Source organism: Aptenodytes patagonicus, chromosome 1 (genome assembly GCF_965638725.1).
Source record: "Aptenodytes patagonicus chromosome 1, bAptPat1.pri.cur, whole genome shotgun sequence".
NCBI classification, from domain to species: domain Eukaryota; kingdom Metazoa; phylum Chordata; class Aves; order Sphenisciformes; family Spheniscidae; genus Aptenodytes; species Aptenodytes patagonicus.
Window position 1 is genome coordinate 55,645,555 of NC_134949.1, and position 26,191 is coordinate 55,671,745.

The 26,191-nt window shown below is 45.6% G+C and overlaps 1 protein-coding gene across 2 annotated transcripts in view; it reads right to left on the minus strand.

The window, feature by feature from the left end:
• Positions 1 to 26,191, minus strand: part of GRIN2B (glutamate ionotropic receptor NMDA type subunit 2B) — a 205,759-nt gene that overhangs the window by 92,407 nt on the left and 87,161 nt on the right. For both annotated transcript variants that reach the window (XM_076336352.1, XM_076336362.1), the window contains one exon: positions 25,353 to 25,951. In XM_076336352.1, coding sequence (XP_076192467.1) covers positions 25,353 to 25,951 — 599 coding nt within the window. The remainder of the gene's footprint in view (positions 1 to 25,352; positions 25,952 to 26,191) is intronic.

Genomic DNA, 26,191 nt, shown 5'->3' on the forward strand with positions numbered 1-26,191 from the left:
GGACATTCTCAGCCCGAAGCACTTCACTGTGCATACAACAACTAACCACGCACCAACAGAAGGAGCCAATCCCAAATATTTTCTTCCTGACCTCACCATCACAATTACTCTTCAGGAGTACTCTGCAACACAGGATGCAAGAGTCAAAAGGGGAAAGAACAAATTCTTGTGGCCCAAAGTCTGGTTCCAGAGACCTTCTACTTCTGAGCTCAGTGGGGGCTCCCAGCCAGCCCACCCCCAGTTATTTACTGGTCAGAGACAGTACCAAACAGGAGTCTGCCCCTGGAAGCTGGACTCCTATGGGCTACTTTGTGCCTGGCACTGAAGTTTTCTTATCCCTGTATCCCCTGTGCCTGCATCTGCCTTCACAGAAATTGATAGGCTATTAAATATGGACTTGTATCACTTAGAAGAGCATTACTGGCCCATCTGTGAAATTGCTCTCTGTCTCTTGAAGGCGTGCACAAGAGACATTCTCTTCCCCCCCTCCTCATCTTCCATTGACGGATCGGGTCTGTCAGCTTGTCAGCTCTCATTGGGCACTGTTTGACATCAGTCCACATCGGGGCAGTGAAAATCTGTTTGCAGTCAGCTCTTCCAATAGCTCCTGAGGAAGAGGGGAGGCTGACCCACTCCAAACTATGCTGCCTCAGCTGGCTACAAAACAGCCATGGATGATAGTGGTGTTAGAAAACAGCTTGAGCCAGGGTGGCGACGCTACATATTTCTTTAGGGTCTGTTGGGCAGGGCAGGGGGAAGGCTGAGAGCTGAGATGGGGACCTCGTGGCTCCTGGATCCCATGCACAGACATTGCCACCAAGACCAGTAGCTGGTGACTGAAGAAGAGGAAGTTTGCATGGTGGAGGTTGTGCAGGGATGCAGCTTGGTGGCCCTGGAATAATGTTCTGAGCATCCCTGGCCTCTCAAGTTGCAAATGTCATCTGTCAATCCCAGGCTCAGTCCTTCCAGAGCAGTTCTGACAGGGGTAGCTGAGAAGGGACATTAGAGGCTAGCTAGGCCTGCAGTGCCTCCAGAGGATCAATTGCCATGGTACATCAAGTAGCCAGTCATTCAAAATAGGGTTTCTTGGCCCTGCTTTCTTAATGTCTAAAAAAATTACATTGTTTGATATCCCTGAAAATCCTTCTCAGAGTCTTTATAGAAAGCCAGCATCAAGGCTATTGTGGCTATCACAGTGTCTTGGAAGGAAAATATTAAATGATTAGGAACATTGAAGTTGCCATCATGACCCCTCCTCTCCAATTCATTTTATTCTGACATGGGAAAAACCATGCGAGAATAGCTGGGTTTCTAGGAAGGAGCTGAGGTGCTATGATGGGCAGTTCAGAGACTAAGACGACCGAGTGCAGCCCGCAGAGATTCTCAAAGGGAACCATTCTGACAGGGAAAGAGGGAACTATGCTGAAAAATTCACATATGGGTCCAGTTTCAGCCTTGCAGTTCCAATTCCAGCTGCAAGCCCTCATTTAGCAAACACTCACTCTGAAAACGTAAAGACTTTGACCCCATTTGGCATTGCAGCCCTTGATTGGCAAAGCACTTCTACAGATGAGCTCTTCAAATTGTAATTTTGTGCTCTCCTGCAAAGTAAGATTTGTTTAGGCCATGAAAGGAGAAACACTTGATTGGATTTCTGTGCCTAGACAAGATTCCAGATTTCCGTGCCTAGACAACAAGATTCCAGATACTGTCCAGTCCCACCACTCTATGCATGGTGAGAAAAGCAAATAAAAACACACCTCAGGACGAAAATATCACTACAGCAAACAAGATTTTTAGAGTTATAGAGAAATTCAGGTTAGAAAGGACCTCTGGAGTCAACCTGGTACAGCCCTCCGCTCAAAGGAGGGCCAGCTTAGGTAATTTTTTCACATCCATTTTCCAATGAAATAGCCAAACATCGAACTATGATCATTAACTTACTTGTCACCTATTGTTTCATGTCACAGTCACCCATTCTTACACACCTGCACAACACACACACACAGAGTTTTTTAGCCCCACCTTCAAACAAGTGTGAATAGAAGCAATAGGTCTTTCCATTTACTCTAACAAATAGCATAATAAAAAACAACTAAACAAACAAAAACACTAAATCACCCTGCAGTCAGGTATGATGTGTAAAGAATAGGAAGGAGGCTGGACCAAGAAAGGAACAAGTGAAGGGCAAAAAATAGAAAAGTGAAGGGCAAACACTTTGGGGTGTTTGGATGGAGAGGCAGAGTGTTGTGGCAAGGGGAACTTCTGGATCTCTTTTAGCAGTAGTAAGAAACATTAAAAACCTCACAAGCAAGGTTTAGTTTTTGTGAGTTTCTAGCCCAGCACTTCAGAGCCAAGGCGTATGGATGGTTGAGCTAAGTAGCAATGTTTTAGATACTGAAGGGAGCCTCCTTGCTTTTGGAGTCTCCTTCCCACAGAGCCTCAGTGGGTGCCAGCTGCCCGTTGGGGTCCCTGCCCACAGTATCTGCTCTCCCACCACTTCAGTCAGGAGTTACCCTAGGTGTAGGCAGAGGGACCCATGGCAGAAATGGCTCAGATGCACAGTAATAAGGGTGAAAGCAAGCTGATGATGACATTGGAGAGGGAGCTGCAGCTCCCTTCCTTGCACCAGGACACACAGTAGAAAACAAAGAGGGATGAGAGTCCCAAAGTGAGCGGTGAGCATATGGACAGGCTGAGTCACTTAAAGATGAGCCTGTTCTCCACCTCGCAGCCCTGCCCTGTGCATCAGTTTCATCATTATCCATGACAATGGTGGCAGAGGATTCCCACCCTGGAACAGAGGGTGCATCTGCAACTCCCTCCCATCACTACCCAAATGAACTTCTTCCTGTCTCTGCAGAATTGATGCATGAGCCTTTATTGCTCCGATCAAGGCCTGTGTAATAGCTGGGGCTAGTCCTATTCAGAAAGCTGGCTAATCCATTCTGGTATCTTTTTAAGCTATTTGCCATAATATTCCCTTACAGCAGCTATTTCCATACTTTAATTAGACACTGTATTTTTAAGTCTTCTTCTTTTAGCCTTTTCCCTTTCACGCATTTTACATTTGCTGTATCTTAACCCCAGGAAATACTATTTGTTCTTAGACTATTGAAGAAGGTATGGGAGGTTCAAGCAAGGAAGTCTCAAGAAATTAGTACTGAGATGGAAGAAATACAAGCAAACTCTCTCAAAGATAAAGGTGGAGGCGGCTGAAGGACTGGGAAATACATGTGAAAGAAATGCCTTGAGAGCACCCTGCAAAAGGCATCATCATGGGGTGGGGGGGAAATAGGTGAGAGAAAGGATGCATCTCTTGCTGCGTGCTCTGGTCAGTGCCACTTGACAGGGAGACATTTTCCCACTGTGAAGTCTACTTCACAGAGGTGTATCCTTGCCAATTCCCTTTAATAACAGGGCTCTCTTACCCATGAATTTTTGGGAGGTTCTTCTAGAATCATCAGTATGGCAGCTGACTACCTGAAGGAACTTACTATAAACCACAAACCTGGAGAGTTTGCTTTCTACTCCTACCTCCCAGTCATTGATGATGATGTTGAATAAAAGGGGGTGGGGTGGGAGAGGGCTGTAAGCCCCCATGCACAATGCAGGGTACCCCAGCTCTGACTGGATCTTCAGGGGTGTGCAGCAAGCCTGAAGAGGCAGCTTGCTATTTTGGACGAGAGCTTCAGGCAACAGTAAGCCCTGCAGCAAAGGGCTCGGCACTCACTTGGGACTAAAAACAGAGCACTTCTTATTAAGGAGGCTGATGTAAAGCCCAGAGCAGGGAGGCGGGGGGATGATGCGCGAAGGGAGGACATGTGATATTCATTCAGTAAAAGAAAACCAACAGCTAAAGAATGCGCAAGGTTAATATCAGCTGCTTTTCCTGCCTTAGAGCCTCTTGGTGCTTTGAAGCCCAGTTGTCTGGGGTGTTTTCTTCACATACACACACACACCAGAAACATGCACCACGCACCCCATCAGTCTCAGCCTCCCACAGTTGGAAAGAGGAGCAGATATCCAAACCATAGACTAAAGAGAAGAGCTCTGCAGGAAGGAGTGCTTAACTCAGGGCAGGACTGGTCCTAGCCCAGAAATCATCACCCCCTTCAGCTCCAGGGCTGGGGGCAGCTTTCCTGATGCCAGCCATCTCCACCCCCCGAGCAAGCACGCAGACACTCACTGCAAACTGGAGAGGAGCCACAGTCTCTGTGGGAAGCACATGCAGGGTGGGAACACCCACATCTTCCCCTTATCCATCTCTCTTCGTTACTCCCCCTCTAACCTTCCAGCTTTCCCATTCTCTCTCGGTGCTAGAGGCTCTACCACTACAACCACCTCAGTGATTCAAGAGGCTGAGGGTGGCACAGCCTCTAGCTCCCATGCTCCAGAACAGCAAGCTCACCCATGGCAAGGGTGAAAAGGAGAACCCTCTCCAGGTCAGGACAGCTGCTAATCCCCAGCCTCCACCCTGTGTAGCTCTGGGTCTGGTCGCTGCTGGTCCTTTGGCTCCAGCATGCATGCTCAGAGCTATCCCCACTGCTCTCTGTCTGGTTTATACCCCGGTTTCCAGATGCTTCTCATCATAAATTGGTCCTGCTCTGCCTTCCCCTCTCCCCAAGGCACAGTGCAGCTTCTTTGCACGGTGGTACCTGGCCCAGAATCCAGGATCACTGCTAACCACATTTGAAAGGGAGAATCAATGGGGGTAACAAGAAAGTCCATTTTAGCTTCAAGTGACAGCCAGGGAGAGCTAACGAAGACAAAGCAGCAACGGTGGCAAAGTAAGACAGATGGACAGACAAGGAAGATGGCACAAAATTTATATTTTCTATTACCCAGATGTAAATGGATTTGTTGCCCTGCAGCAATTTACAATAGCTGGAAACTGGTCCACAAAGCCCCGGAGGGAATTAGGATGCTGTAGAGTCCCAGAGAGCTGAAAAGGTGGATTCAGTGCTGATCTATTGCTCACTAGGAGTCCTTCTAGATTCACAGCCCAATCAAGATACTGGTCTCAGTATTTTCTTCACACCATGACCAGAAGGACAGAAGAAATCTGCTCCACTGACCACCTTCCTCCCCCCACCTGACTTAGCCACATGCATAACGAGCTAATAATTCAGTCATGCATATTCACCACACTCTCACTGCAGCCCACATGCTCACCCACCTGCTGCTAGAATAGGCCCCCCCCCCCCCCATTGCCAGAGTCGGTCAGGCATGTTTCTTCTCCCACTCACACAGTCCCACTCAGCTCCATCCACACCGCGACTCTGTCTGCCTTTAACAATTATCTCCAGCTCCGGGAAGGAGCACTGAAGATTTGCATCCCAGCCTTCCCTCTAACTGCTCATTCGTTGCATCACAGAACATGCCCTGAGCTGGAATGAAATTTTGCCCTTTGCATATTTTTACTTATTTACACTTGCTGCCCATGCTGGTTGCCTAAGGGATGGGAAGGAAGCAGGAGGGTATTAACAAGCTCCTTAACGTGATACCTCTTAGAAATAGAATAGCTGTGGCTATCTGCATCACTATCTTTTGCCTGAGTGAAAATCAGGCAATGGACCCATTCAGGACTCCAGTCCTGGCTAGTTTTCTATGCCCACGTGGTGCTATATGGCACACCAGGAACTGGGGCTCAGCTGCTGGCCCTTCATTTCTAAAAGCTAGTGCTCACACACTAGGCCCAAGTTTTACAAGGTGTGAGATGGAAAGTGGCTTCAGACACTCTTCAAAGCTCAAGAGAAGGTGATGCTCTTGTGGAGACAGAGCCTTTTACAATTCACGTCCATTCTTCCACATCATTATTCACAGGCCTTCGGATGCACGTCCTCTGCTCTCTCCACTGCCTTTCTCAAGTCAGTCACCAAGATCTTCCTTTCCCCTCCAAAGAGCCCACTAGTTAAACGCAGTAGTTAAAGCACAGGAACCTCAAGTCCTAAATGCCTGACTGTTCAGATAAGGATGTCAACCAAGGTCTCCCTGGGAAGGACCCCTAAATTTGAAGTTGTCACATATACTGATAGAAGAATTTCTCTAAATCCATTCTTCTGAAGTAATTTTATATCATAGAAAATACTTAGATCTTCTTTGAAGCCTCAGTCTGTGGTATACAAGCAGAGTACCCTCACAGTGGGGTATAGTGCCAGCCCCAGCCTGGCTAAGGATAGATGTAACCGTACTGATAATGAAATACTTGTGCCACCCCTACAGTGGTTGCTCCTTGAGGTCACAGAAGTACCAAGTAGGATTTCTTCCCTAATCCAAGCATTTGTGTGCATAAATGATACCAGTCAGTGTGACCAAATCAATCTTTTCTCCCACAAGCTCTTCCATCCTTCTCCACTGGTATGTAGCCCAGGCCACTCAGGAATGTGAGGGGGAAAAAAAAAAAGCTCCAACTGTTTTTCCCTGGATGCTGGTTCATGACTGTCATGCTGAGGAACCAGAGCTACATCCTTTTATTTATGCCAGCTCACTGAGTTCCTCTCTTCACTGCTAAAGCCATAGAGCCAGATTTTATGTAGCTATGCAGATAAACTGCCATGACTCCACTTAGTTTTCCTCTGCTGCCCAGTTCTTCTGCGGCACTCAGTCTTCCTCATTTTGGACACTCTGGTGTTACAGATTTATACCACGATAATTAAGGGTAGAGCCTGAGTTTGTCTCCACTAAGGCAGGTTTGCTGTAAAAGTGTACAGGGAATTGTACTTCACGGGGCAAATAGATTCTGTGTCCCTAAAGGATCCCACCTGAGACAGAAACTGTGCTTCCAATTCATCTGATTGCTATAGTTAAATGTTCATACCACTCCATTACACACATCTTAATTAATCCGCTGATTGTTCCCATACTCTCCCAGATTAGGATACCCTCTCCTAGAAGACATTAGCTTATTAACCCCAGTCACTCCTCCTAAAGTAGTCCCAGAACAGAACATTGCCTACCCACTAAATGCCAAGGTATTCATAATGTTCTGATTTACAAGAGGCATTGCAAAATCTCTCAGAAGTATTTGAGTGGAGGAATAACACACAGGCTCTTTCAGAAGCATCATTAAAACCAGACAAACCTTTCAATCCATTTAGCAAAGTGCCTGAAGGTTGCCTTTTCAGAGAGGGGAAGCAGAAGTAAATACAGCACGCTGAAATTGAATGCATGCAGTGCCACAGGCACCAGCCCTCTTGCACATCATTTGAGATGCTGATGTTTTTTCCTGTTTCCTCTTTTTCTTCAGTCTATACTCAGTACATTTCAGGCTCGTGTGAGGAGGCATCATAATAGCCCTGGCAATTTTTATTTATCCCTGAGAAAGGTATAAAGTGGGCAGCAGCTGGGGAAGTTCCCTCCGCTGTCTGCTGAATGCCAGCCGGAAAGGATCACTTACCTGCCAGGAGAAGGCAGCTCATAATTCAGTCCCACTCAAGCGCCTGCTCTTTCTGCTGCGGATGACTCACGGGAACTATCTGAGAAGGGGACTGGCTTAGGAGAGGGATAATGTCAGCTCTGAACCGGATTGAGATACCTTGTTCACCTCACAAGTCCCACCACATTGCTATTAGTAGGCAGGAACAGTCAATGCTAGTGGTGAGGTTCAAGGCTGTGCTATCCATTCCCCAGAGCCACAGAGCTTCTGTTTCCGAAATCCTCTCCCAGACCAGATAATGCCTGTCCCAGAGTCCACAGAAGTGATGCTTTCCACTGGGCTTTCTCCAAGGAGCAGCCAAGGGAGGATGCATCAAGCATCAGAAGATGCTTGGCTGTTGAAACAAATTGCCAAATCTTTCTCAGCATCTTGACCCCATCCCCTCTTCCAGTCTCCCACACTGTGTAGCACATAGCCAGAGCTCTCAGCTGGAGCCTGTAACCTCACTGTGCCACTGATCTCCTATAAATTTTGTACAAAAAGTGAGGAAAAAACATAACTCCAGCATTGTTTTCTTCTCGTCGAGGCTTCCCATGTTTGGGACGATTCATGAGCTGCATGGGTTAATGCGCTTTGGTGAAGGCAGGACTGCAAAATACAGCCCCACAGCTGAACACCCATGGCTGAAGCAAGGAGGGAGGGAGAGGAGGAGGAGAAAGAGAAAGACGGCCTGTGGGGGATTGGATTTTTTCCACTCTTTCGCTTGTTTGTTCTAACTGCTTGGCTGGTTGGTTTTAGTTCCACACTGGGGACTGGCACCGATTTTCTTTCATTGTGTGACATGCATTTTTAAATGAGTATTAAAGGTGCTGAAAGCCTGGGGTAGGCACTTTTTTTTTTTTTAAGAAACCTTGTTTTTAATTCAAACTGAAATGAAACAAATAATTTCTCTGCTTGCTGACTGAGCCCCAGGTTTAAGCCCCTACAAGAACATGTTCAGCCAGTGAGCAGACCTTCCTTGACCTCCTAAAAATGCTCCAGGAAGCCCACAGACAGAGATGAAATCTGCATTGCTGGGGCTGGTACCACTGTCTCTTCAGGCTGCCCTCTACTTCCTACCATAAAGCCTTCCTTATAGATTCCTCTAGCCAAATTTTATCTTTCAGATTGACATTTCCATATCAGATGCTTATCCCAGGTTTGATATTTGAGGAAAACTGAAGAAAAAGTGGTCCATCCATTTCCAAAAACAGGCTAGAGGAAAGAAGCTATTTTACCAATGTTAAGAAAAAAACAGTGAGCTTTTTAAAAAGCTCCAGCAAGTTCTCTGCTTTCAAGGGACTTAAATTTTGATGAGAGGGGAAAGAAAAGGTTCCTTTCATGTCACATGCTGATTTTTGCCATACTTGTGAAAACCTAGACAGGTCATAAGCCTTTGGAAAAACTGCAATTTACACTTGCTCAACAGAGACTTCATAGAGCTTAAAAAAAAAAAAACAAAAAAAAAAAAAAAAAACTTTTCTAAAATCCTCTCCTCACTGGGCCTTCTGTAGTCTAAGGGACTTTCTCTACACATGAGCTCAAGGAAGGTCTACCTCTGGACTGGAGAAGCAAGAGAAGGAGGACTGCACCTCTTGGGTTTGCTTCTCCCCTGATCCTGCCAGCTCCCCGCACACAGGGATCGCTGGAAGAGGAGGCTGGCTAATTCCAAAGTAGTGGGAAAGAGCCAGGAAGGTAATAAGGACACATTGACTTGGGACACTGGGAGAAGTATGGGGCTGAAATGCTGCATGGGAGAAGAAAACTGGGAGGTGTGACACCTGGACCATTTGGGCAAAGAGACTGGGACTTGCTGGGACTGAAAGGAGGGGAAGACAGATGGGACAAGGAACCAGAATGTGAGATAAGTGGAAATGGATGAAAACAAGGAGCACAGAGTCTAGAAGTGGAAGTTGGATTTTTCTAGATCCAGGGTCTAGAGCTTAGATAAGACATCTGTTAGGCAGATCCTAGCTTTGCTAGGTAAGAACCGGACTGGGACAAGGAGCCAGAAGGGCAGAATAGACAAGGCAAGGTGGAGAAGACAAGACAAAAGAGATTAGTGGTGGAGAGAAAAGCTGAAAAGTCTGTGGTTTCTAAACCATGCACTTTGTATAATGAATAAGCACAGACCTTGGCAAAGTCAAGCACTGCCAAATGGGGAAACATCAGCATTACAGTTGTTCAAGCAACCTGAATGGCAGCCCTTTTTGCATAGCCACTATGAATCAGTACTGAATGACATAACCAATGACAATTTTTCTTGCAGGACCACTGTCTCATTCAGTGCACCAGGTGGACTGAACTGGGAATTATACTTAGCTGTTTGGCAAGTGGGCGGTAATCAAGGGAGAGGCAGAGAATGGCTGGGATAAGCAAGACAATCACATGGCTAAGCCAACTGAAAGCTGTACTGCAAGGCTGGATTCGTCCTTACCTCTGCACAAGGGTCATGGTGATGCCAGTAAAATCTCTTAAACCAGATTCTTTGCAAGCAGTCACTAAATCTGTGCGCCTCATTTTCTGGATGCTTGACAAAAGCTGAACAAACCTTCTGTCTCCCTTTTTGGTGTGTTGGCAATTCCAAACAAAAATAAGTACTGTATTGAGAGTCCCATTTTGGCAAATCAGTAAAGTATAAAGTTTTGATTTTGTTCAAACAAAACATATAGTTCAGCCCACCCTCTTTTGAACCTGAACATTTTCAAACATCTTTTTTCGAATAAAAGGAAGAGATGTATTGAAATGATAAACTAATCTGAACAAGAAATTAAATGTTTCTTCTAAAATATATCGAAAGAAATAAATCAAATTAAATTAAAAAAGGGAAACAGTTTGGAGACTGTTTTGTTTTTCTCCTGGGTTCAAGATGATTTCTGCAAAACAAACAATTAAACAGGATAAAAACAAACAGCCTATATGACTTGCATGTCACCAAATCTCCATTTTTGCATTAAAAAATCAATGAAAAATGGTGTCAAGTCCTACTTAAGATTTGGCGGAGGGCAATTCGAGGAATTGCTGAGTTGAAGTCAAAGAGAAATTTGCTTTGAACACAGAAAGCATTCTGTAATGATCAGTACTTCGAATAATGAGATTCTAGGTGTCTCAGATGGGCCATGAAAAATTAATAGACATTTTTGACCTTAATCTTGCTGCACTTCAGTTCTCCGCCTATACAATGGATTTACATAAAGCAGCTTGCCCTCTCATGTCACAGGAGTAGGGTGAAAATCCATGAACTTCATGATGTACTGTGATACTTCCCTAAGGTGTGACACAGATAACACCTTGAGAGGAAGAATCATCTCTTCTCAGCAGCCTGTGAAAGCAGGCACAATACAAAGCTTATGGCTACACATTAAACAAGGTGAAGAAAACAAAACACCGAATCACTGCTCAGTCAAGAAACGTCACCCATCCTGCATATGGAAGCATGCAGGGGTCCTGTGTTGAAAGATAGTATGCAGTCTTGAAACCACTGCTCTATAGTGCATAGACACAAGAGTGCCAAATAAAGACTGCAGCCTTAATTCTGGCATTTTCTTCCGTTTGAAGTGCTTGCCTTTGCAACCTAAATAATATTCATCTGACACAGTTGTATGTACGTAATGTATGAAAGGCTCTCAGCTCGGGGGCCTTGGACTTCACAGAACATTGCAGCAGTCCCCCTGAGTTTTCCTCCCCGGTTATTTTGCTTCCAGCTCATACCAGTTTTGCAGCACTGTATTAGAGCCTGTCTTTTCCTGTCTCCCTCCTTTACCACATGCCCTTCCTCAGACCTGCTTTCTCACCTCCAGCCACCCACCCAGCCAGCTGCCCTGCGCTGACTTTCATTGCTGCATTGTTAATTATTTGCTTGGGCAATCATGATCGTAGAACTCCAAGCACAGACAGAGGTCTCGCTACGTTAGATATAAAGCAGCAAATACAATAGTTAGAGTTTTCATATTTTCAGGGCAGAATTGCAATAGTGTGAGCATTGCCTTTCCGCATCATTCCCGGATCTGGTCCATGCTGCAGAAGTCCCTGCCTCCATCGCTTGCTCCTTTGCGACCCTCCACCCAGTAACTGTACTGGTGGGAGGCAGAAAGAAAATCCTTGACTCATCACACCTGTCTCCACTTGCAGTTCTCAGGCTCCTTCTAGCACTAGATTTCCTAACATTTTCACTGCTATCCAGCTTCTGTGCCCTTGTAGTCTTTACCTATATCTCTTTAGCTGAACAGAAGCTGAACCATCCCCTACTTCTCACCTGAAGAAGACAAAAACTCTGGAAACTCCTGCTGGGGTAAAATCCCCTTCAGAGAACTTCTGGTATGGTTTTGTTCATCCTACAGAATGTGCCCAAAGCCTTATTTAAAGGCAAGGCAGGCCACATGTTTGAATCAAATGAAACAAAGGCACCATATTAGGGTGGGAGCAGGGATTGGTGTTTAAAAAAATTCTATGCACAGGGAAAAATAATTTGGAAATTGCCAAAAAGGAACTACTTTAAAAAAAAAAAAGTTTAGGGCTTCTTTAATTTTGAACTTTTTTTTTCTACTAAGAATATGTTTCAGAAGTTGAAAAGATCAAAACAATACAAAAGGACCAACCCAGTACAAAACATGGATAATCCTCTTCTCCCTGGCATCATGACACCAGTCAGTGCAAAATTCCTCCTTCACTGACATCCCTTATCCTGTCCTGCTGTAAATTACTTTCCTCCTCCTTTTTCTTATTCCCTCTCTCCCTTCCTCCCTCTCTCCTGGCTCTCTCCTCTGGCTCTCCCTGGTGAACAGTGAGCCGCAAGAAGCATTCCTGGGCTAGAAATTAACATATTAATGAAGAAAGAGCCTTGAAGAAGGGTTGAGAGATGGGGAGAAAACAGAACGATGAGGCAGGCAGAACAAAATAACAAAGGGAGGATATAATGAAGAAGGGACACAGAGCCAAAGCACAAAGGGAGAAAAAAACGCCTTTCTCAGGAACTTGTGCTACTTCAAACACTTCCATGGGAAGAAAAGATGAAAGAGAGGAAAGAAAGGGGGTGGGGAAAATGGGGTGATTCTTCTGTTTTAAACCAAGATTTAATATTTCTATAGAAAATAATCACCTATTGAGGGAAGGATGAGAAAGTCAGAGGATGGGAGCAAGGGAAGGACACAGAGACACACAAACGAGATATGACTGGTAACAAGAGCAGTGGGTTCATCCCTGGCTGTTTGCAAATCACCATGAGCATGGAGGCATGGATATGTCAGTGCAATCTTAGGGCTTTCCCTATGGGTTATTACCTCCCCTGCAACACTCCTATTCTCTCCTTCCACAATGTACTCCTGCAAGCCTGCCCCAAAATTATGTTGAAAAAGGAGAAAATGTCAATTAGCAAAGACTACTGTTGATCTGGCAAGCTCACAAGAGTCGCACTCCCAACCGCTCTCAGCACTCTCTTAGGCAAACAGTGGGAAACCCATTAGGATCAGTGGGTTGAGGACGAAGTCAAAAAATTGCTAGTTCAAACATCTAAGCACTTGTTCAATCATCTGTTCCTCTACTTGACTACCTACCATTTACATTCTTGGTTAGATGCACTGCAGAAGAACATATTCTGAATACTGCAGAAGAATATATTCTAAATTTGCTTTTGCACCCACTGGCCAGAACAAGCCCACCACTCCCATGCCTGCTAACAAGACAAGAGGGCAAAAAAAGGATTCCTGGCCTGAAGAAGGAACATAAAGAAACAGAATCTTTAGCAGTGAAATACACAGCAGACATTGCAAAACCAAGAGACGTAAGGACTTGACTAGGAAAACAAGCTTTTTGGTATAGGTCTACAGCCACAAAGGTGTGAGCTGTTACCAGAGAGCCGTTCCTGTAAAACAGACCTCCCTCAGTTTATCACCATCTTTCACAGTCCTACCAGCATGTGCCACCACGGAAGAACTTGTTCCACAGCTTCCTGGTGGTACCAAACTGGTTCCTTAGCACCTCACCAGAGCACTGCTATACTGAGAGTACCCTCAACATGCTGAGGGCTGAGGGCTCATGGTCTTCTGCAGCACCCTCCTGGAGGCATAACGATTAAGTAAATAGCCACAAGCACAACAGCGGTTGTCCCCTTGACCAGCCCCACATCTCCTTTCTTCTATAATGGTGAGGGGAGAAGAACCAAGGACCGTTTCTCACTCAGCCATCTCCAAATGAGACCCCTAGATGCTACCACACAGCTTTCTTTTCTGAGGCTTAAAAAAACTTCCAGCAGGAGCCTCTGTCACAAATATGATAAATTTATATGACTGCTTTCCCTTGACTTCTCAGGTGACAACAAAAGGCGGGCATTCACTGGCATAGGAGTCCCCACTGCCTGGCTTCAGCAGAATGGCCACGGCCAAGCTCACAGCATCCGCGCAGCTCTCTGGCTTTCAGCGCTGCTGCTCTGACCTGTGGCAACTGAAAAGGTAAGCTACGAACCACACAGAGGAATAAAGGTCAGTGCCACCCACAGCCCTCCCACTTGGGTAACCAGCTGTGTGCCGAGCTTGGCTGTAGCCTGCATGCCCTTCACAGCGAGTACCATGAAACCAAGCCCAGTGGTGCTTTATATTTCCCCAAGTGCTCCTCCTTCTGCACCGCATCCCCACACTCCTTTGCTGCCTTTCTGTCAGTGCCCTTCTCTGGGGACCTGCTTCCACGCTGCCGACTGATGGCTGCGACGAAGGTTTCACAGCTGCCGCAGTTGAGCACCGAGATGTAGGATCCCTTCTCCAGGCTTTGTGAGGATGCAGAAGTGGGTAGCAAAAAGGGAGGCAACCAGCAAGAGCGCAAACCAGCCTGATCCCCAATGGAAGGTGGTGGATGCCTCTCACCTGAGAAGCTCTCCACTGCCTTGTGGCTAATCCTACCCCTGAATGACTACACACCCTCCATACCGGCTTACATGGTACTTCCAGTGCCACCCACTGTTGGGAGCACCATGCTCTTCTCATTTGGCTCCCTCGCTCTGCCAAACTTTCTTGTTAAGCAATTTCATGGAACTATAATAAACTATCCCAAATCAATTTCACAGCATTGCTAAGCTTGTGCCTTCATCAATTCAAACTTGAGCTTTCCATGAAAAATTGCTTGGAGAAAAAAAATACAAATCAGTAAATTAAGTAAACTTCTCACTCCAGCCAGTCAAACTGTGGCCTTTCCCAGAACTAGCATCTTTCCACTGCCACCAGAGAAACTGTGACTTGGCACCATCTCCAAGGTACTTGTTTCATCTGACCAGTAGTCTCACACTGGCAAAAAGCAAGACCTCCTCCTCCTCACAGCTACATTAAAACCAAAATAGATCTGCAAGTAGAGCTCCGCCAGTATCTTAACTACATGCCTGCAAGGAAAGAGAAGGAAAAGGAAACTGAGATGAGGGCAGCAGAACATGCAGAACCCTGGTAGATCAGTTCTGCTGCACCTTCTGGATCTGGGCAAGTCAAATGCCGGAAAGCCCAGCATCCCACGCTCCCCCCCCAGAACAGCTATTTGACATGAATACATACTAGGCATTCTGAAGAGCAGTTGCTAGATGTTCAGATTTATTCAGAGGCTGTAAGTGTCTGTACTTTGCACCTCAAAGTCTTCACAGTACCTCGGTGATGCTGGAGAGCATTTCGTCATGGCTTAAGCACCAGTTCTTCTAAGCTCTCACTATGCCACACGCCACCACTCAGATGCAGAAGGGCAGCGTCAGCATCTTTGAGAAGAGGGTGGAAAGCATTTCTTGCAGCAGTCTGTGTTTGAGGTACCTCATGTCACTCACAGGGCTTAATCTGCTAGTGACTCATTATTTTAAAGGGGAAGAAAGCGACAAAAACCATCCTTTTGGAGGGACCATCTTTTATTTATAGCATCTATTACCTATGTGGCTGCATCCTCCCAGAGCTTCATTGCAGTCGACCCTTTTGCTCCCCATCCAGTTCTGGTTATCACTTGTCTATACCCAGCGGCAGGTACACAGCAGCCTTGTTGGATGTCTCCCTCTGCCCAGGGCTGAGTTTCCAGGGGAAATAAGCAGATAATCAGTGTAGACTCTAGGTACACCTGCCCAAAAGATGTCACGGTCTGGTGATGAAGGAGGTCTCTGAAAGCAGGTATCATCTGCTGGTGAAGTCTGCACGCTGGAAAAGCTGCCAACCTCTTTCCTGAAACCACTTCTGGAACTGCTGGCTGCCTGCTTCACACAGGCACACAAGAGGCATGTGTGGCACTGCTGCAAAATCTCTCGCACTTATTAAACAGCCCCAATGTCTTGGCAAAAATCCACCTCTAGCAATTTCATTCTGCCAGCTAAAATTCCTCGTGCAGCTCCAGTGAGGTGCGGTATTCATCTCCGCTTCATACTATGTGCTTCGTACTTCGTACTATGTGCTTCGTACTTCGTACTATGTTAAACAGTTGCTCTATTTCACCCCAGAGATGGCTGAATTTTAGCGGTGAATTAAGCCATCCCTTTCTACTTTGCAAAGTGCTTTGAAATTGCAGATAAAAGATACTACAGCCTGTCATAAATAAATGTAAGATGCTGACACTGCTACTGGAGGTAGCCATCTTGCTGAAAAATGATTTCATTTGTGACACTAATAATACAGGGAAGAACGCTGGGCAAGACACTGAAAACTCATTTCCATCTCGTTTTAATACAGCTTCAAAAACCAGAAAAAAAAGTCAGTGTCGAGTCAGCATTTGTGGGTTTTTAACCACTGTCAGGCCACAGAGATTCATGGGTTTTCAGTCCAGTGTGGCAGCTCTCTTCCACCCTGGCCACGCCATCAGTGAACTCTTCATCCACTTACCTGCCGTCTTGCCAGAGACCAACCCTAAGTTCACAAAATCTGTTTTTCAAGCATTTCTCATGGTGCGTTACTGCAGAGGGGAGCTTTAATCACCTTACAATCTTTACTCAGTCAAGACAGGTGCGGAGACCTGGTCAGTGTGATATAGCAAGCTCAGAAATCTCTCCACAGGGGTGGAAAAGAGCTTTCTTTGTAAGAAGCTGGCAGCATTCAGTCTGACTGATCATTTCAAGGGCACTATGGTTAGATTTTAATATTCATTTTATATTAAGGTGCTTGCAGGCTTGAGTAGGGACATTTTTGTTACTTAAATCAGGAGAGAATACGCTGCGGGAAAGATAGAGCAGGTAGTGGACTGGACAAGCTGACAGGTCTCTGCCATTTCTATTTTCTTTGCTACTATTTCACTCACATTTAAGCATTTTAAATATCACATTTCTAGATTATCTTTCATTCAAATACTTCAAGAAATATAGTGCACAGTGCATGTACAATACAAAAAAAAAATTACACTAAGGTAACATATACCACCTTCAAATGTTCATATTTAATTCAAGATCAAATTTTCTAACCTTAACAAAGCAGGAATCCCTTGTCTAACACTGCAAACTGATTTTTGAAGTTTGAAGCGAAGCTAGCTTTGAGTTATTTCTCCATACCAACAGAAACCCCACTGCTGGATAATTATTTGAAAGCAGAACAAATGCATTCATTTCACACTCTCATAATTCAAAATTGGATGAATAGGGGTTTTTTGCTCAGAGTTTTCTAAAATGTTCACCTTTGGACTGAGAATGAAGATCAAATTTGCAACATGAAACAAAACGTACTTTAAAAATTATAGCTACTTGAAAACAGACCAGTGGAGAGGTCTGTGAGCTGCAGAGGGAGGTCTGGATTCTGCACAGGTAACAGGTGTTCAAAGCCACAGTTCGGTTTGGTCCCTTTGAGATAAGTATTCAGCTGCCCCACAGATATGCAGATCCACATTTTCCCAAAATTTGGATGCAAGACTCGAGTTCACCCTTAAAGCAATGATTTTGAGAGGAATTTCATGAGCAGTATCTAGTCAGGAGTGTTCTAAGCCTCGATTCAGCAAAGCACTTAACCGTGAGCTTAGCTTGAAACGTGCACGATTTCTTAGATGAAGCATATACAGCAAAGACTGCTGAACAGCAGGTGCCTCTGGAGGGGAACAGACCAGCTGTTTAACAGGGCTCAGCTCCATCACAAAGGGTGTAGGACAGAAAGGGGAAAAGAATATCCCATTGAAAGTTAAACCACAGGAATGTTGTTAAGACTGCAGAATGTAACAAATAAATCTCGTCCTGAACATGACAGGGTTAATGCCTCAACTGTCTGACAAGAAAGGCCATCTGATTTTTTTGTTTGTTTGTTTTCATGAATTTCTGTCAACGGTGAACACTGTCACGGTCCCATGTGTTGTTCCGTCCCCCCCCCCCCCCGGGGACGGAGCCACTAGGCGGCTAGCTCGGCTGGTGTCTTGTCAAACCACAAGCCCAAATTACATCAAAGAGAAGAGAAAGCTGCGCCAGAGTTGCACAGGGAGCCATAGCAACGCAGCAGTTCCTATTTTTAAAAACTTGAAAGATAGTAAGAACATTAAGTCTGAGGGGAGGGATAAAAAAACAACCCACGTTTCTATCAGAAAGAAAAAAAAATGCAGGTGTTCCTTACAGGCTCTAGTGATGAAACCGCATATGGCTAACCATTGATTTGCAGATGTGCAAGTCAGAAAATATCCACAGCCCCATCAAGACAGCCCCTGAAGGAAAGAGACTATTTCCCACCTTCCCTTCGCTGATCTGCTAAAGCAAGTTTTCAAATTCCCTGGGGCACTTTAAAACCCACAGGACCGCAACTGCATTTTGTGACTGGGGGAAGATGCCACTGTAGCTGACACTAAATGTAGCCAGAGCTGGGTTTGCGGTTTCACACCGCTTCCTTCAGCTCCACCACAGAGGAAGGATTTTGATTCTCTTTTCATGAAAAGCGGAGAGAGCCTGAATGCACAAGTCAAAGCATATTGTCACCAGCAAGTGAAGTTGCCACGGTATTAGCACTAATTGGACTTGGCTGCGGAGCAGGAGATGTCTCCGAGGGCTGGAAGCAGAACATGGACATTTTCCCATCTGGAAACTGATGGCGCATACCAAAATTCATTCCCAGCTGGTGGATTTTGGAGGCCTTTATGAAAGGGTCTATCCTCTAATCAAAAGATAACCCTTGCCAAAAACCCATCACTTCACTTGAACCCTCCCATCCTATTTTAATTGCAAAGAGGATGAAAAATCCAGCTGTCCACACAGAACAAGTGCCTCCTCGCCCCGTCAGACAAAGCCCTGCTCTGCAGGACCGAGGCATCCTGTGGCGCCTGCTGAGGAACAAACATTTTTGCTGTCTCCCCATCACATACTCCCTTTGAGAAGCCAGGGGTCTGCAGTATCCTACCGGCGTGCCAAGTTGGTTTGATGTTAGACCTTCCCCTGCAAGACAGCCGTGCCTCTCACTGCCCAAGCAGCACTGCTTAAGGGCTGGGCAAAGCAAGAAGGACAGCCAGGCACAGACCATGCCCTTCTGCATCAGGCACCTTTAGCAGCCCATCCGTATGGGGGAGGCTTGGGTCAAGAGCATGTTACAAAGCTGCCCTCCACATCCCCCTTCAAGGGACAGAAAAAAAACGAGTGAGAGGAAGCCAACACTGTCCCTGAGGTGTGGTGGCACATGGATAAATGCTCCTCCCACCAACTGCTCACCTCCTGGGCGAGCGGTGTGACTAACCCAGGGTAACAAACCCCGTGCCTTTCACCAGCACTGAACCATCACGACAGGGAGCAAGGCACGTAGGGCAAATGAAATGCAACAGGAAATGTAAGGCAGGGAGGGGAAAAAAAGAAAGTGATGGCAGTATGCAAGCAGCAGAGAGTGAGGTGAGGTACAACAAGGGATGCGGGGAGGCAAAGAGACCCCGACAGAGGCGGGAGGCGCGGGTCAGTCCCAGCCTCCAGCTGCTGCTGGAGCGGTGACAGGAGCAAGCAGATTTCAGCAGCAGGGATCTCTAATCCATCAGCAGCACTCATGCCACGTGCTGCCAGCTAGCACCAGCCCGACGGCAGCCGGACACACCAACCAGCAGGAACATAATGAGCTGCTAACAAGACATTGGCTTAAAGGCTCCGAAAGGTCAAAAGTTACATATGCTCACTCACCCTCCAAGTTTCCGAAAAGGGCAATTTCTGCATCTGTGGGAACATGCCATTTATACCTTCTCTCCCCTCCTCCCTGGAGTTAAGAAGCAAGTCCCAGCACCGTGCCTCCCACCGCTGGAGCAGTGCTGGTTTTAAGGGCTGGAGCAGGGCTCCCCAGCCAGCTGCCAAGCAGGTAGATGTGGCCCCACCGAAGCCAGTGAGACCTCAGTGCCGGCCAGTGCTCCTGTCTCTTAGCACGAGGTTAACTCCACAGTCCTACCAATGGAGAAAGGGCAACACAAATGGTCCTTTCTCCATTCCTGCTCTCAACTCCCTTGCTGCGCTATGTGAAGGTGTGTGGCTCACTTGGATGGGAGACAACACAGAGTGGCTCCATGGTAGTACCTGCAAATGACATATGATGATCCCTGTGTCCAACGTGGCAGGCGATAGCTGCCGTGACTGGAGAGGAAAGGGCAGGAGGGTGGTTTGGGAGAGGCCCGGAAAACAAGGGGAGGTGTTGCCTGGGCAGTGTTCTTGGCACTGACCTGGGGAAAGTAGGTCCAGGATGCTATGGGCATGGTGCTGCTCCCAGGTATCAGGGTGGCACAACACACTGAAAGGGCACTGCACCTTTCCAGGGATACGTATAGCCCCTATGACCTTGAGTCTCCAGGGAACCAATATATTTGTACAATCCTATTGCAAGTACTTTCTCTGCTCACTGACTCCCTGTTCAGCTGTCTAAGCCCCAGCAATTCCTAGTTTCCACTAGGGGAATGTGGTGGCCATGTGAGAACACAGCTTGCCCTGGGTGTTCCAGGGAAAACAGTTTCCAACCATTCATCAAGGGCTCTTTTGCATTTCTTAACTGATTGGCATGGAAATCTCCAGATGAAAGTTAGTATTTCCCTCAAAGTGGAAGTATCATGTCCAAATAATGAACCGAGCTAGTTTGCCAGCTGTTTTCATATTTGAGGAATCCGAAGTGCAGAATTGAACCTGCCTTTGTTCCCCTCTTAATGTATTTCTTTGCAAAGGCAGTATAATTCCACATTTGTATTTTCATTCCAAAGCAAATGCTTCACTGCACTTTTTATTAAAATGAAATCTGGTGTGTGCAGCCTGGTGTTAAATGAGAGACTATTAAAGCCAATCAGTGGAGAACTCATTAGTAACCCTACAACAACAAACTAGTAGTTATGGCCCAGCATTCACAAGCAGCCATGACAACCAGTTGGAATAACCCAGGTCTCATTGAAGGCTATAATAAAAACACAGCTTATGTAGCCCAACGACTGTGAATATCCATACAAAACAGCTGAGCTTCTATTCCTCAAATATGTGCCAGAAATCATATTCTTTTCTCATGACTCATCCCTGAATTCCACTCCCAAGAATGCTCCTGTCATTTAGTTATTTCTTCCCATTTCTAAAATGTAATGAGAAGCACCAATCCTGAGCTCAAGGAAATCTGTCCCATCAATTAAAATAACGAAATAAGCAGAAGGCTGTCTATAAACACATCCACCTCTGCCCACTCCCTCCTCAGCAGCCACGGTGAAGGGAGAATAGATGAGCTTTGCAGAATGCCTAGAAGGTTAGCAACTATCCTTGGAAGGGCCAGGAGGGAAGAACCCCACATCTGAGCATCTCTCCAGAGGAAAACCCTGTTAGAAAATCCTTCCCAACCTCTGTAATCTTCTCATCCAGTAGAAGGGAGCAGAGAGCACAGTGGTTTGCTGGATGCCCAGGAGAAAACCGGCCATTGAGATAACTATAAACTTGGTAGACTGGAATATTGCAACCAGATTTCTTTCTGGGACAATGAAGGAATAAATGAACAGGTAATTATTACAAACAAAACAAAGAATTAAAGAATGTAATTGAGCTGAAAAACAGCATTTGGATATTTGGACTCCAAATGATCACCTAAGCCTATTATCAGCATAAATTGAGATAAATCCATCAATAGAGGAAAACTTCCTCAAGAATCATTCAAAAAGAAAACTAACAATTCTTGTAGAACAAACCTTTCTTAAAGTATCATTTTCCTACTAGTTAGTGGAGTTACCTCACCAGAGGGCTCATTTCTAGGACAAAATCTGCAATGTTCAATGGTCATGATCATACTTCTGCAGTTCCAGCATAACATAAAGGAGAATCAGTTTCAAGACAGACAAGAAACAGTTGCTATGAGACCATTATTAATACAAGAAGATGCAGACCAAACACCTACATTGGCAAGAAATGGCATTTAGATAACAGTCCATCTTGTTTCTTTTTGTGCTTGCAGCCATACTTCAAACAAAACTTTGTTTGCACAAGCACTTGCAAAAATGAACAAGAGTGTCAACGTAAGAAGGGGAAAAGACATACAGAAACTGAGCTTTCTTTCTAAAACTGAGCAACATTCAGTTCATTTCCTCCTTACTCCCTTATATACCCAGATCAACCACCGAGACCACACTGAGCAAGAACATTTGATTCAGAACTACTGCACTTTCAGAAAGGAAAAAAAAAAGTAAGAAATGGTCAGAGTTCAAAGGCAGATCTTGGGAAATGACTAATTCACAGTCTTAGTGTATAATGTGCCCCAGCTGAACTAAATTACACATTTTTTAGTTGGATGTGTCACTCTCCGAAGAATAAAATGGGAAAATTCCTTTATCGCACTGCCTCCCAGCTATGGATTTGAAGCAAATTGGACCACTTTGGATTAGCTTCAAGAGTTTCTGAAACACCATCTACATGGTGATGTATTATCTGAGGTCACACACACTTTGCAGTCTCCCCAGACATCAAGCCCACATACATACACTTCTCTATTCTATGTAGGCATGCGGAGGGGGAACTGTAACTTACAGATGGCTGAATATAGTATTGCCAGGTCTGGGGCAGGACTAAAATTAGTTTTCCAGAACCTTCAGTCCAGTCCAAAGAGAGCCAGACCGTGTCCCAGACTTGCAGGTATTGCTCCTGCCTGCTGTGCACAATGCACAAGTGCTGTGGGATCTTAGTAGGTGGAAGGGGTTAGGGAAGGTATGAAGCAGCCAGGTCCGCAGAATCTGTAATACCCCAGATAGACAAAGCATTTCAGGAGAGATTTAAAGACCTCAGATGGACAAAGTATATCAGGAGAGGTTTAAAGTTTAACACATAGTAAATTCCAGAGAGTTCAATGGGACTTGAAGGTATGAACACAGATTACAGCCATTAATCTCTGTGGGCTTTGGTTCACTGAAGTGAACTCATATCTTCATGTCTGCTTCTTTCCACTTCTTCTCCCTCTCCTCTACCTTTCCTCCTGCCCAGACTCCAGGCTGTGAGGCTGAGCTTGAAGCTATCACATTTCTATTGAAACTTTGGATTTGTAAAAGCAATGGCTTATTTTGGACACCACTAGCTTTTATACATCAAAAGGTGCCCAAAAGTAGTTTCACTTAAACAGAAAACCAAGCACCCAACTCACTGAAGTCTCACTTTTTAACCACCTCACTCAGAAGTACAGACAGGATGGAAACATTTGGGGGGGTCAGAACCCCAGACTGGCAGAGCACAGGCCAGCGCTGTGTGAGGCAAAGTGAATACTTGTGCTTGCGGTCGCAGAAGCAAGTGCAACACAGTGTAATTATTTCTGAGCTAGCTCAGGTGCCTGCAGCAATCTAGGCAGTGGCAGAACGGAGCTTGGCATGGACTAATTGACTCTGCTTCTCAGCGAGACTGATGTTGGTACCCAAACTAAGCTGGGTATATCTACATGTATCTGCAGTCATTCCTGTGAATACTGTACCCAAAGCAGACAAGGGAGAAGGAACAGCATGATTTGGGCCATGAAGGTGAAAAGAAAGCTAATATCTTCAAAAGTGAAGTGACAAGAACTGCTTCCATGTGGGGTGCCCAGGCTTCAGGGCGTATCTACACTGCACAACAGTACTGTCATATCTAGAAACTCAAGAGTCTCTGACCTGGCAACTTCTATACAATGCAAAGAAGTGCTATGCAGAGAGATTACGTCAGGTCCTCAAAGCAGCGTAGCTATATGGGTATGATGTTATGCACAGGCTAATACAGTGTCAACAGAACTAATTAGCAGAAGGTCTGTGCAGAACACTACATCACATAGCAGGGGACAATGTTTTGTTTTCTAGATAACTGCTGAAAAGACACAATACAGCTCCCCCCCCAAAATCCCTGTTCATTTGGAAAGGTAGAACAGCAGCCTGCCTTGGTGCTACTTCTGATAACTTTGTATATATCAAATATCTTTTCCCCACTTAAGCATTCCAAGGATGACTCAAAAGAGCAGCAGAAAACACTCCTTACCCCTAAGTCTAGCTAGGAAGGAAACTGATAAAAGCTTTGGGCACCTTTGGTGGTTCCAAGGCTTGCAGACACCAAAAAGCCAGTATGAGGAAGATGAAGTAAAGGCAATAAGACCTGGTAATAAGTCAATGGATCATAGAGACAAAGAACAAATAGCAGATAGCATTATGGACAATATAATGGGTCAAAGAATAGACTTTTCTTTCAGTGCCCGACTTTCAGGCAAAGCAAAATCTGCTTTCTTGTCCACCAGTCCCTCTATCTGCCTAGTACAGTTGACAGTGAGGGGTCACAGCATGCAAACCAATCCCTCACATTTACACTGTTCCATGATTCATCATGACAAATGAACAAAGATGTTGAGCTCTGTGTGGCCACCCCTCCTGATGGCTACTGCCTGGATTCCCCTTGTCCTACCACAAAGGGACCAACCTGTCCAAGGATTTTATATGTAAAACATTGGAGAATGACAGCTGAGCAGGTCAGGGGGCATCTGGCTAATTGCAGATACCACCTCCCCCAGCTATTCCTGTGTCTAATTATCTGGGTTGCTTAGAGACACACTGAAACTCCAGCTGGGACAAAAAGGGAGATCTAGGAATCAGAGTGCTGTTCTAGAGGTTGTTCCACCACAGGCTTCCTCTATGACCTTAAACAGGCATCTTAGCACTGTTTCTTAAGAAAATCTGAATCTGGATCAAAAGAAGATGTTTACTCAAATAGGTTTTCCCTATTTTTAAATGCCTTTTTCCATCTAGAAAAACTTGCCATTCTGATGGAGGTGCCTAGGCTCTCTGCATAATGTGCACAAGAGAGAATGGGACCCAAAACACCCAGCAGACAATGGCCAACAAGGTGCCAATGAGCAGGGTGATAGCACAAGTCCTCCTCTTTGAGGTAAACTGGACCTTTAAGACACCCAAGGGCTTTAAAGGCTTCCAGTATAAAGCAGGAGCTGAGCAGAGTTGTTGACTCTAACTCTTTTTGCAGCTCTAGATCTCCAGATCTCACTGCACTTCATTCTCTCCTGTAATTCAGGGCTAACGGACAGCAGAAGGATACTTGGTCCTCACACAACAGGTGCCATGAAACTATTCCAGGTGGGTTACACAACCATCACCTATAAAGGACACCCGTTCACATACTGCTGGTTCCTGGAACAGAACCTGGAGCCTTCTAGATTTCAATACAAACATCCCCACTGCTTGCAGCAAGAACCCACCTGAGAGTTACAGACCCATTCATGCAAAGACACTCCAAGAAGTTCAGCACTGTTATAAAAGCAAAATAGTGTGCATCAAGGGGCATGCTCAAATTTTTGCACTATGCCTTCATTGTTCCTTTTCCTCATGCTGGCTTGCCCCCTGTGTTGTATGGAGGCTTTCTAAGGGGGTGACAGTAGTGACACTCATGACACACAGCAACGCAGGTCCCACCATCAGCACGCTTCACTTTGCCCGGGTTCTAGCCAACACCGCCTGCTGCCCGGAAGCACCATGTGCCCTAGCAGAATTATTCTGGTCTCAGAGGTTCTCTCTGACCCCTCTTTTGTAAGGCTGGCTCAGCCCCTTCCCTTACCTGTTGAGCATGTTGGACTGGTAAATCCTTTTCTCCTGGGTGTTGTAACAGCTGCTCTTGGGCTCAGGGATGAAGCTGTGTTCAGACAGCATATCAGAAGCAGCCGTAGTGATTATGGCTATTCCATCCCTCACTCTGGCAGGAAGACCGTAGTCCCATTCATCATATGAGACAGAGATGAGCCCGGTGGGGAACTCGGATGGCACTGTGTCTGTATCCCCTGCCACCAGGCTGGGCACAATCCACGTGTAACCATAGCCTGTCAGACCCACAGAGTTGGCCACCTCAAAAATGTAGGTGGCCTCTTCCTTTGTGCAGTAGAGGAGGATAACAGGGCTTTGGAGCTTCTTGAGCTGGTTCTGGATCTTTGAGTCCCCATCGTCCAGGGACATGTCCAACAGGAGGACCTCCTCCAGTTCCCAACCCACAAAGCTGTGCTCAATGGTACTGCGGATCTTGTTCACAAAGTCCTGGTAACCAGGGAAGTAAGTAGTGACAATGGAGAAGATGTACCAGTCATATTCTTCCATGATGTTGAGCATGACAGAGGCTTGCTGTTCTATTGATGGGCCAAACTGGAAGAACATGGATGACTCATCCTAGAATAGGAAGTCAAAGAGAGGAAGAGAGAGAAAAAGAAAATAAGAATAGGTCAAAGGAAATAAACAGCATTCCTAGTCAACCCATTGAGCATGGACGGGGAGGCACACAGTCAGAATCTTACACTTCATGTCTTGGTCAGAGCTTAAGGATTTTTAACTTTTAAAAATTTAAAATTTAAGTGAAGCAAGTGGGAAGGAAGTAAAAGCCTTTTTATGACCAGCTGTCCTTACTTTATT